This window comes from Malaclemys terrapin, chromosome 7, assembly GCF_027887155.1.
Source record: "Malaclemys terrapin pileata isolate rMalTer1 chromosome 7, rMalTer1.hap1, whole genome shotgun sequence".
NCBI lineage: Eukaryota > Metazoa > Chordata > Testudines > Emydidae > Malaclemys > Malaclemys terrapin.
The window spans coordinates 9,847,501-9,861,172 of NC_071511.1; the positions used below are offsets into that span (position 1 = coordinate 9,847,501).

Here is a 13,672-nt window from a genome sequence, read left to right on the forward strand (position 1 = left end):
TTCCGTACAATGTCAGAAAGGTTAATAAGGATGTTGTAAAAGAAACTGCAACATTCAAATTTGAACAGAAGCTCAAAATATGTAATAGCCTAGAAAATAAAATCAGTTCTTTTATCAGTAAGTGTCAACACGTTTTCACAAAGAACAGATTTCATAGAACAACTGCACTTCGGCTGCCTTACTGTCATTTATAATGGATTAACAGTTGGAAACATCTTTAACCAGCAAATTTTATATTTATGTTTGAAAAATCAAATTGGGGACACCATGTATTTAAACATAAAAACATATATAGACTAGTCTTTTCTGCTCTAACCATTGGATCAAAAGTTTCTGTTGTGCTAACTGCAGATGATTTCACTGCAGAACATTTTGACATGCAAATGATAGCAATTAATGTGTTTGAAATAATTTATGATTTCCGGCTTACTTCAACATGTATTAGCATATACCTGGTTTCTTTAACACACACTTTGTTTTTCCAAAACCACAAACATAGTTGCTGGAATTTCATGTGGAAGTGCTTAAGGGGTTGAAAGTTAACACCTTTGTGAGCTGCGCTGCCTCACAGTTGCTGCTAAACAAAAGCCTCTTTGTAGAAGCTTTCTTGAAATGTTTTCTTAACATGTTCCAAGTAGTTTTAGGCAGGCAACTAAAGTAAACAAGATGTTACCATGATAAAAACACTTGTGAAAACATTACAGAGTGCACTTAGTAGTTTCTTTCATAGAAACCCTCCTTAAATGAAACTAAGTTAAATTCACATGAAGCAGGCAACCAGCATCTTTCTATGTAGGTTGCCACATCTCCCAAAAGGGGTGTGTATCCCATTTAGAATACATAATCAAATTACAGATGTTATTCTGAGACTGAAAATACCCAAATCATGATAGAATTAAAATAAATACGGGCACGGTTTGGTCCTGCACCACGAGATGTGCCCTGGATGCCTGCATATCTTGACAAGCACACCACTGCAAATCTGAACAAAGATTTCCCCAAACTAGCAGTGCTGTAAAGGGAGAACCGATCCCTTTCCTGTACATAATCTTTAAAAATACATGAGAATGAAATAAAGCTTATCAATTTTTAACGTAATTTCCTATGATGCTGTTCTTTCATTTCAGATTACGATGTGGGTAACATGTAAACCACATGATACAAGGCGTGTCTGCTCCCTAAAGCCTTCACCTTGGTTTTGCGGAGGTAGGAATAAGGCTACTGGATCACATCAGGGAAACTGGACTTGTTTTTGTTTTTTATATTACCTAAGTATTCTAGGCAATGCAGGGTGCAACTATTTCATTAGACTTAGAAGAAGCACATGCTGATATCAATTAGCTCTTACTGATACAGCCACTGTATAATAACCAATGGCTAAGAGATTACCAAAACCCCAAAAAACTAAAACTGCAACTTATTTGGAAAAGAAATAGGGAAATAAATGCATACAATAGCCTGTGTGTCTGCTGGTTGTGATAAGCATCCTCCTGTTGGCTGTGAGTGAAAGACAACCAGGATTGTTATTTGTACAGTATTTATCTTTGAAATCAAGGGCCCTGTGGTGTACCTCACCTTGGGAACAAACACTACAGAATGATCACAGAAGAGTGTCAAATCTCTGTTTTTGATTTACCAACAGTTATGATATTTCTTCCTCAGGAGGAAAAAAAAAAGAACCATGATTTTAGACCTTCTAGTCCTTTTTCTCCTTTAACTACGGTATCATTTTATTGGCATATAGCGCTTTCATTCCGCATATAACTTCTCTTCACTCTCTAGAACAGACCCTTTCACTTGGGTGAATGAAATTAAGTAATGCTCAACTGACATGGAAACTGTATTTCACTTAGTAGGGGCTATATTTTTTTTATCTTAGGCTGGCAATTAAAAGACCCGCGCCTTCAAAGATTTTACAACTACAGTGGGTACAATTACAATTGTCTACCGTTATGAAAGCTTCAACCATTTTCAGCATTATTTCCTACCTATCTTTTCAGTAAATAATAAACTTTCAAAAATAACAATAAAATGTAAGGGCATCCACTCCACAATAGGGGCAAGAAATCTGGAGGGTTACAGTATCATTATATAAAGTGCTACCCGCTTCTCTAGCAATGTCAATTTGGTGCCTGGAGATATCCATTCTGGATACATTCTGGGTGAAGTATCACACAGCACTGATATCATTTTGTAGAGAGATAATCCCTTGGATTGTAGAATTTGTGTATTGGGAAAATTTAGGCAACTCAACAGGTATAAGAAATACAGTATGCACTATTTTTGCTGTTGTTGATGAGAGACAATTTAAGAGAGAGAAAAAAAAGACACTTCAAAACTGGAAGGGGAAAAAGAATCTAAATATGGAGGTTTGGATGTCTTAGGGAAAGTACAGATGGAATCTTTTACCTGTAGGCTATGGCTCAAATTTAGCCAAGGTTATAAATTACCTGAAATTGTTACAATCTACTGGTTGTTCACAGATCTCTATGAAAGGAGTGTGTGGTCTCAAGTCCACCTCCCGCTGGGACAGATGAACATACCACAGATGTATCACCACAATTGACACTTTCTTATAGTGTCAGCAAAAAGCCCAATGACTGAATGCACCAACACTGAACTACCCATCATTCATAAAGGTGGCCCCACCGTGTTGGGGGTGAGGGGTTGGGGCACACAGACAGGTAGTCTACGCTGTCCCTATCCATGCTGCATTACCTAAGCATGGCAGAATCCGGCCCATTATCGTGTTCAGTACTATTTTACTCCATAAGTAGTCTTACTAAAATTAGTGGGGTCCAATCCCAGAGAAGAGACTACTCAAAGTGAGTAAAGGCGGCCAAATCTGCCCCATGTGAATAAACAGAGAATTCCAGTCTCCAAAGCTGTCAAATCCAGAACCTTTCCCTTCACTAAATGTAATGAAATTTAGAATTGTTTTAAAGAACTAAATGTTATAGAATGGCATATGAATATAAATGAGCTGGCAAGTATGAGAGATTAGCATTTATTTCACTAAGTGAACAACAGGATGAACTGAAAGAAATGAGGCCACTCTTCATGGAAATCTATGACTAGTACCTTCTTATTTTGTAATCCTCTTATAATGAGACCCTTTTCATGACTGCACCACTCCTTACTTGTAATGTATGCTTATACGGGGCCTGTTCCTGCTCTCACTGAAATCAAATGGGGGGTTTGCCAGTGACTTGATTGGGGCCAGGATTGACCCATTGTGTTTTGGAAGCAAAAATTTTAATCTAGGCCTCAACATACCATTTAAAAACAAAAACAAAAAAACACAACAAAATATTTTTCAGAACTGTCCCGAGAAAGAACAGACATATCTAAGACTGTTTCCTAAAGATTTGGGAATGAATTCTGCTCCGGTGTTCATCTCGAGCAATTCTGTGGATTTCTATGAATTTATTCCACTTGGATAGCATTGTAAATATGACAGTAGAATTTGGCCCTTTGTGCATTCAATCCACAAATGTTGCTGGGGCATTTGGTCTGTGTTGGATGTAACAACAACACAGTCATAGCAAATCTAGGAGTTGCTAGCACACATCAAAATTCAAGAGGAGCCAAATGTAGCAACAGTCTAATTGGGCCTAGTGATCCACTCAGAGATACATGTGATGCAATATTAACATATTTACACTTCAGCTTTGAGGGAGGAAGTGGATACTTGCAGAAGAGCACTGTGAGATTTATGACAACCTTCCCTTCCCTGTGTTGGGATCCAGGCATTACCACACACTAGCCAATAATGCACTGGTGATGCAACATGTAAAACTGTATACTCTGGCAGTGAGAAAAGGTCAGCAGAAAATTGCAGGGGCCTAATAAATATAATTACAGTTTATTTTTAGTAGTGTAGACTTTGTTCATTAGTTACTTATCTGACATAAATTAATTTCACCTGACGTCTTGCAATTCTCTCTTATCAATTAAGGTGTTAATATAAGACTAAATTTCATAATTAATTGAAATAAAGGTTAAATTAAAGTTGAATTGTGTAAAATTTCAGTAATTTAAAAAAATGGAATATTCAAATAGAAAAACACTTTAAAGTAGACTGAAGAAATTCAAACACTATGTTTTATAGCAGTATCGTATACAGGAGACTATTTGAGTTACAGATGTCCTTTTTCCTAAAGGGATAATTTACCATCCCCTATTAAAATGTACATTAGACATAATCCAAAACCAACTGAAATTAATGGGAGTTTTCTATTGCTTTCAATGAGCTTGGGATCAGGCCCTTGGTGAGTGAGTGACAGCATAAAAAATGACAGGACATGCTCAGAGTAAAATGTAAGTTCCAAAAAACCCCCACTTACTTTAGAAATGACTGGAAGTCTTCACAAACTGCTTCACAGCCTGGCCATTTGCATACACCATGTCCATAAAGCGGATGGCTATGTGAGTGCTCCTCGTGGGATAAACTGAAGGAAAGAAACAAAAAGAAAGGAGGAGATGCATTGTAATTGAAGGTCTGAATAAATTCATCTTGGCAAAGATGCTAACAGCAAAACACACAGGTTGAACACCACAACAAATAGGAGGATCCAAAAATATACCATTACAGTTCACGAACCCTATTTACCCTGCCCTTGATTTCTAAAAACCAAATTAAATATCATTTGCAGACGGAACATATGTGCCATCCAAGATCTCTCTTGTATGTACCTCCTACATTTCATTCATTAACTAAAAGCTTTGTAAAGAATTTAAATGAACACGGAAGGGGACAGACTTGCTTAAAACTCTACTTCATATTTTGATGAGAAATGTATGAATATTACACATTGACAGTTCAACTGCATCAGAATGAAAAGCTATTCCTGAACAGCAGCACAGTGTCTTAAAATACAATATATCCAGGACTTAACATTCCAAATTATTATAGAAAGGAAAAAAACCTGGCGTCTGAGCTCTATTTTTAACACCATATTGTCCATCTAGCATTTTCTTCTCTTTACTATGCTGCCCTTTCTGCACTAGAACAGACTGTTTACACTCTACTAAAGTGAATCACGAATGTTTTCAAATGTAAAATTCATCGTAAAAAAGGAAACATGTAATAATCAAAGAATTCTGCAATACCAAAAGGTTAGCAGGGACTAGTATCATGTCTAAGCTTTGGTAGAAATATCACAGTGCTTACCAACTACTGAAACTAAGGTTAAAGAAAAAAATTCTTATGAACATTAAGGGGTTAATCCTCCAGTGGGATTCCAATCAATACGTAATGATTTGACTGCACTGATCCAAGTCATGAGACGCTTTGATCCAGGCCATGAGGTGCTCAGGGAAATGTATCTGTTGCACTAACTGATGAACCATATTCTAAAATATCTTCTTTATTCAACTTCTGCATGGAAACTTCTTAAGTAAAGGAAATATTTTTGCAACAATTTCCGTAACCTTAGATGGCTTTAAGCATTAAATGCCAAAATAATATTGAGGGCTCTATTTTATACTCTCACACACACATCTATTTTTCATAGCAAATCTTTTTGCTACAGCGTACTTCTGCCATATTATGAACTTCAAACAAACACAAAGGATATGACTGCATACCAGCACCTAGGTGGGGTTTTATGACTTTTTTTTATCCTGGATTACAGGTATAGTTATGGATAAACACCTACATTTTGCCATCTTATGTCTATGCACATGTGGAAATGTCATTTGTTCTTGTTCTGGAACATTATCTCACCATGTATTACAACAATGATTACAGTTACATTCTTTCTTTTTCACCGGATATGAGAACCACACTGTTGTCTCAAACACTCCCTGTTGTCTCAAACAATAAGAAACACATGAGAATGTTCCTCCAAACCTCCCAGCTTCCATTACATCTCATCTTAGGCCCAATGGAAATCTCTGGACAATTGAGGGACACTTAACACTTTCTGAAGGTAAAAAGGTGTTTGGAAAAAATATTACAAAAATGTGCATAAGTGTTAATTTCCATTTTTCCACCTTTTCCAAGCAGCTCTAAAACTCAGCAACCTAATTCTCCTACAAAACATAGGTGGGGTGACCAGATATCCCGATTTTATAGGGACAGTCACGATTTTTGGGTCTTTTTCTTATATAGGCTCCTATTACCCCCCACCCCCCGTCCCGATTTTTCACATTTGCTGTCTGGTCTCCCTAAACATAGGAGGCTCAGAGGGTCACAAAGACCTTGTCTATATGGGACCTTTTTTCAGATTATCTTCAATCGGTTTTTAAAACAAACGAGGAGGGAGAAACTATAGCTGGTGAGTTGTTAAAAGAATGAAGGAACCAATCCACTCTCTGCAAGGAAGTTGAAAAAATGTTATAACACATGTGTATTCTCAATTGAAAAACAGAGTGCCTGGGTGAAGGAACATAGTCAACTCAAGCCAGATACGGTGCAGAGTCAGGTTCACTCTTTGAGGATGTGGAAGGAGAAGAAGAATTTAAGAATACTGAAATGTTTAGTAACATTACTTTTTATATCTTAAAATATGAATAAAATGCTGCAAACCTCAGGAGAAAATGAGAGAAAAAAAATCTACATCGATATCTCGTCTTTATTTTTATTTTATTAAGAGGTTCATTTGATCATGACAGGCTAAACAATGAAATCCAGATAAAAGGCTAGGCTTGATGGTTACAAACTCAAAACCAAAACAAATAAACTTGTGTATCACAGGCCCAGTCTACACTTAAAAGGTTTTGCTGGCACAGCCATGCTGGCTAGGAGTGTGCAAAAATAGCTATGCTGGTAAAAGCATCGTGTAGACGGGGTTATTATATTGGCAAAAAATGTCCTTTTGCTGGCATTGCTTATTTCATTTGGGAACTGGTATAAGCTACTCCGTGAAAGAAACATTTTGCCAATGTAAGCTCCAGCTTCCCTATGAGTGTTGCCGGTATAGCTATACTGGCAAACCCTTTCTAGTGTAGACAAGGCCTCAGTCTATTTACTCAACAGCATAATAAAGCTGGATACATTTTAGGACTGAAGGCTTACTAGCAGCATTTGCAGTCAATACTAAATGTAGACCCGGCTGTTCTTAAAATTAACAGATTTTTAATGTGGTTTGTTGTGTTTTTTATCAACTAGTTTTACATCACAAGGATAAAGGGTTGGAAAGTAAGTTTTGAGGTTAACATCCCATTAAGATCAATGAAGACATTCATAGCTACGCCAGTGGTACGGTTTAAGTGTGTTTGTCAGATTCAACAAAACTTTAGCATGTCAATTTACATAGTGAATGTTACACACACAACCAAACTGACTAGGAAACTGTGACACGTAACAAGACAAAGTACATTTTCAAAGGGTTCTGCAGGGTTTTCAGCATTGTAAATCCCATTATAATGCCAGTGGGAATCATACAGTTTAAACACCTAAATGGATTTTTTAAAATTAACCTCTTAGATTCTAAAGGCTACAGCCAAGTCTCTGGGAAGATCCCAGGATCACTATGCATATTGTTTTAAATTGGGGTACAAATCTTTTTTTTCCCCCAAGGATCTTCTGCATGACAGGGAGGGCACTACCGTACTCTGCCCAAAAACATTCAAAGTATGTGACTGAAGGTGTCTATGTGAATGCAGAGTTTTAACTATATCCATGGGAATTCCTTATGTTAACCATAAATGGAAACATGAAAAGTCAACACACTCACAGTGTATTTTAAATGGCATTATGCCTAAAGCACACATACAAGGAAGATTCCACCACCATTCAACAATGAACAGAAATGCTCAAAGTTTTTTTGGAAGTAGCTATTTTTAACAAAGATTAAAAATGCAAGCCCTTCTGGTAGTTACTTTTTTGAAATTACTGGTTCCTTTACTTCTTTGTCCCTGCACTATTCTTGGATCTTTGGTGGTGTATTTTGGGGACTTTCACATGGCCAGATAAGTGTCCTGTTATTCAATCTGGCTCATCCTGCTTCTATTGATAGTATTAAATATTGCCTGTTTGTTCAAGGAAACTAGAATCTTCAAAAGGATTACTCCAGAAAAAGACAGAAGAGCAGAACAAGATTATGTACTGCATTTGGCATAATGAGGAAAAGACAAGAAGAAAATGAAAAATTAATTAAGAACTTGATTTTTCTTGAACTGTTCCAAGTACTAGACTTTGGGCCTAATACATTAAAGACATTGTTCCAAAACATTTGTTTGTGTGCAAATATGACTTCTAAAATACTGCCACATACAGAGAGACCACGGACACATGCAGATTGTAGAAGACAAGAATGTCAGGAAGAACAAGTAAATCATTTGCTCCAGATCTTCCCCTTGATTTCTAATGATACTGAAAGAGCATATGTGTGTTTCTCTCTCTCTCTCTCTCTCTCATACACACACACACACACACACACACACACAAGTTCACGGATAACCTGCCATGAATATGTGTGATATACAACAAGTTTTTGGAAGTAAATCATATAGCATTACATGATTTACATAAACAGCAGAGGTATGCATGGCATAGGATCAAGACAGATCTCTGCACAGTTGCTTTTTCTATGCCCAGTGGATTTGGATTGCCCCTTCTTATTTGTAAATTATCTGTTGGTGAAACACTTAACAGAATGCATCCAAAAGAATACAGGGACATGATAAGATTAGACGCAGGCACATGAAATACAATACTTCAGCCAAGCAAACTCTGTTGTGTAATTCTGTTTATTAATGACATGGATCATGGAGTAATAAAAATACAAATGATAAACCAGAAAATCCTTAACCCGTGTCCACTTAACATTTATTTTTGATGCTTTCAATGTCCTATCTCCATGCAGACTCCCTGCAACTGCTCATCCAGGTGGGATGAGGCGGACAAGGGACAGTCTGGCACTCTTATCTTCAACCCTGTCTTCAGCATCCACCTTCTAGATGCTCACAACCTGTCTTCTTCAAACAAAGCACTGCATTGTGCTTCCTACCTATGAGGGCCCTCCTCAGGCTTCAGAAGTAAGCTCACTATGTGCACTCTACCTCCAACAAATAGTACTGTTAAATAAACCTGTAAATAAACTGAAGCCATTCAATTACTGCAGCCAGTTTAGCTTTTTAGGTTTGAGACACGGAATTTCTACAATTGATTGCTCCATTTCTGATACCTGAGATCCTCATTGTAAATACAGAACCACATTTTCCCCCTGGAGAAACCACAGACAGCAAGGCCAAATTGAGAAAGGAAGTGACAGTACCCCTAAGATACACAGTACCACTATCTTGGTGAGAAGAGTGGTACTCGGTTTCTCAAGGGTCCTGTGCTGATTGAAATTCTGACATGAACGGCTATAGCCACCATGCTATTCAGCTGCAAAAAGCAGAAGCTTACTCTCTGTCCAATTCACTTGTTTTCCCACCATATTCTAGATCTAAGAGCACCACTCGCAGTGCAAATTTTAGTCTCTTAAATCTCCATTCTTTGACCAACTTTGACTCTCATAGCATGTGACGGTCAAAGACCAAAGTTACTCAGCAGATGTGCTTATAGGAAAGATGATCCTGTTTTATTTCTAATGGTCAAGCTAGAATCAGAGAACTGAGGTATGTTCTTAATGGCTTGTGCATCAACATCATTAATGAAGATTCTATAGGCCAAATAATGCCTACAGTTACATCTGTGCAATAATATTGTCTTCAAATTCTATTATTGGTTAAACATCTGCAACCCTTCAATTTCCCCAGTTGCACAGGTGCAATTTGGGGCATAATTTGGCTTTGCAGTCAGAACTTAACTAGCAATTCTCTCACTAGTATAAAAAAGCATAGAGTACTTTTCTTTATTGGCTCTACTATGTACATGGCAGTAAAAACAAAAAAGAAAAAGAAAAAAGCGTAGTCATTAACGTAACTAGAAATTATTCTGAATCAGCACAGGGTCTGTTGCCTAAGAAAGTGCTGTTTTCAGTCATTTTTCAGATTAGAATTGGCTAAAAGGAGTCGCTTTTAAATCTACAAATTATTCTTATGAAGAAACTTAACAATGCTCTTCATGCTGGGTTTTGCAAACTGGTAAAATGGAGCAGGGGACATTGAAATAGCACTGCAGAGGTATCCGTTACAATCAACAGTAAGACGTTTAACAACCTCTTGCAATTACAACAACAACAATTTAGTTAGTTTATCAATTAGGCCAAATGACTAAAAACAGCACTTTCTTAGGCAACAGACCCTGTGCTGATTCAGAGTAATTTCTGACTAAGCTTTTTTCTTTTTCGTTTTTACTGCCATGTATATTGCAGAGCCAATAAAAAAAAGTACTCAGTCTGTACTACTGTGATATTGACAAAAGGAAAATTTTATATTAAATATATCTATCCATCAGGTTATTTACAGCATATCAGACAATGGAGTATCCATACGCTTTAGAATGTGTGGGGGGGGGGGGGGGGAAGGGGGGGAATCCTAGGGTGAATAAGATGGAGTCTCTATAAAACAGTAATTAATTCATATGTCTATCATTCTTTCTTCCTTGCAGAGTGTTCTTTGCCTCTTTCGCACCCTATAACCCTCATCATCTCAATTTTCCATCTGCTTTTAAAATCATGTTTAATTAGAGGATTTCACATTCCCTTGTGATATCATACCCATGTTTAGAACTTCCAACTGGACTGATTATGTATTAATCTAGTAAGTGCCAGATTTATGCTTTTTTAAAAATAATTGAGATTATTGTTAATATCACAGGAACATAAGAACGGCCATACTGGGTCAGACCAATGGTCCATCTAGCCCAGTATCCTGTCTTCTGTCTGGCCAATGCCAGAGGCTTTAGAGGGAATGAACAGAACAGGGAAATTATTGAATGATCCATCCCCTGTTGTCTACTTCCAGCTTCTGGCAGTTAGGATACCTAGAATATGGGGTTGCATCCCTGACCATCTTGGCTAATAGCCATCAATGGACCCATCCTCCATGAACTTATCTAATTCTTTTCTGAGCCCCGTTATACTTTGGGCGTTCACATCATCCCTTGGCAACAAGTTCCATAGGTTGATTGTGTGTTGTGTGAAATAGAACTTCCTTTTGTTTTAAACCTACTGCATCTTAATTTCATTGGGCATCCCCTGGCTTGATAGACCTCGATCACATCCCCCCTTAGTCATCTCTTTTCCAAGCTGAAAAGTCCCAGTCTTAAATCTCTCCTCTTGTGGAAGCTGTTCCATCCCCCTCATCATTTTTGTTGCCCTCCCTGTATCTTTTCCAATTCTAATATATCTTTTCTGAGATGGGCAACCAGAACTGCATGCAGTATTCAAGGTGCATACCATGGATTTATATAGTGGCATTATGATGTTTTCGGTCTTATTATCTATCCTTTTCTAATGGTTTTTAACACTGTGTTAGCTTTTCTGACTACCACCGCACATTGAGCGGATGTTTTCAGAGAACTATCCATGATAACTCTAAGATCTCTTTCTTGAGTGGCAACAGCTAATTGAGAACCCACATTATTTTGTATGTATATTTGGGATTATATTTTCCGATGTGCATTATTTTGCATTTATTAACAGTGAGTTTCATCTGCCATTTTCTGACCCAGTCACACAGTTTTGTGAGATCTCTTTACAATATTTTCCCGTCTGCTTTGGACTGATTTATTTTGAGTAGTTTCGTATTATCTGCAAACTTTGCCACCTCACCCCTTTTTCCAGATTGTTTTTGAATATGTTGAACAGCACTGGTCGCAGTACAAATTCCTGGAGGACACTGCTATTTACCTCTCTCCAGTCTGAAAACAGACCATTTATTCCTACCCTTTGTTTTCTGTCTTTTAACCAGTTACTAATCCATGAGAACACCTTCCTTCTTATCCCATGACTGCTTACTTTGCGTAAGAGCTGTTGATGAGGGACCTTATTAAAGGCTTTCTGAAACTCCAAGTACACTATATATCCACTGGATCACCCTTGTCCATGTTTGTGGATCCCTTCACAGAATTATAACGGATTGGTGAGGCACGATTTCCCTTGGCAAAAACTGAGTTGACTCTTATCAGACACATAGATGAACATGATTTGTTGGGTAATTCTGTTCTTCACTACAGTTTCAACCAATTTACCCTAACTAAAGTTAGGTTTACTGGCTTGTAATTGCCAGGATCACCTCTGGAGCCTTTTTAAAAAAATTGGCATTGCATTAACTATCCCCCCAATCATCTGGTGCAGAAGCTTTTTAAGTGATAGGTTACATACCACAGTTAGCAGTTTTGCAATTTCACATTTGAATTCCTTGAGAACTCTTGGGTGAATACCATCTGGTCCTGGTGACTTATTACTGTTTAATTTAACAATTTGTTCCAAAATCTCCTCTACTGACACCTCAATCTGGGACAGTTCCTCAGACATGTCCCCTAAAAAGAATGGCTCAGGTGTGGGAATCTCCCTCACATCCACTGCAGTGAAGACAGATGCAAAGAATTAATTTAGCTTCTTCACAATGGCCTTGTCTTCCTTGAGTGCTTCCTTAGCACCTCGATCATTCAATGTCCCCACTGATTGTTGGGCAGGCTTCCTGCTTCTGACGTACTTAATTTTTTTTGCTGTTACTTTTTGGGTCTTTTGCTAATTACTCTTCAAATTCTTTTTGGCCTAATTATATTTTTACACTTGACTTGTTAGAGTTTATGTTTCTTTCTATTTTCCTTAGTAGTATTTGACTTCCAACTTTTAAAGAATGGCCTCTAACCACTTCTTTTACTCTGTTCAGCCGGGGTGGCGCTTTTTTGGTCCTCTTACTGTGTTTTTTAATGTGGGGTATATATTTAATTTGAGCCTTTATTATGGAGTTTTTAAAAAGTTTCACTCTTATGACTGGACCTTTTAATTACCATTTAAACTAGCTCATTTTTGGTTAGTTCCCCTTCCTGAAGTTAAATGCTACTGTGGTGGGCTTCTTTGGTATTTTTCCTCCCACAAGGATGTTACACTTAATTACATTATAGGCACTATTACCAAACGGTTCAGCTACATTCACCTCTTGGAGCAGGTCCTGTGCTCCAGTTAGGACTAAATACAGAATTGCCTCTCCTCTTGTGGGTTCTAGGACTAGCTACTCCAAGAAGCAGTCATTAATGGGGTCTAGAAACGTTATCTCAACATCCTGTCCCAAAGTGACATGTACCCAGTCAATACGGGGATAGCTGAATTCCCCCATTATTACCGAATTTACTATTTTTATAACTTCTCTAATCTCCCTGAGTATTTCACAATCACCATCACCATCCTGGTCAGGTGGTTGGCAGTATATCCCCATTTCTGTATTATTACTGTTCAAGCACAGAATGCCTGTTCATTCCATAGAGATTCTATTGCACAGTTTGATTAATTTAAGATTTTTACTATGTTTGAATCTATGCTTTCTTTCACATATAGAGCCACTCCCCCACCAACATGAACTACTCTATCATGCCTATATATTTTGTACTTTTGTATTGCCATGTCCCATTGATTATCATCATTCCACCAAATTTCTGTGATGCCTATTACATCAACATCCTCATTTAATATCAGGCACTCAATTCACCAATCCTAGTATTTTTTAGCATCTGTATACAAGCAAAATTTGTCATTTTTTGTTGTCTGCCATTGTGTGATGTAACTGAATGGGACTATTTTTCATTTGACTGTTTTTTTTCAGTTCTTAC

The 13,672-nt window shown here is 37.5% G+C and overlaps 1 protein-coding gene across 19 annotated transcripts in view; it reads right to left on the reverse strand.

The window, feature by feature from the left end:
* Positions 1-13,672, reverse strand: part of FOXP1 (forkhead box P1) — a 508,113-nt gene that overhangs the window by 49,008 nt on the left and 445,433 nt on the right. For all 19 annotated transcript variants that reach the window (XM_054033886.1, XM_054033882.1, XM_054033884.1 and 16 more), the window contains one exon: positions 4,347-4,451. In XM_054033886.1, the coding sequence (XP_053889861.1) occupies positions 4,347-4,451 (105 nt within the window). The remainder of the gene's footprint in view (positions 1-4,346; positions 4,452-13,672) is intronic.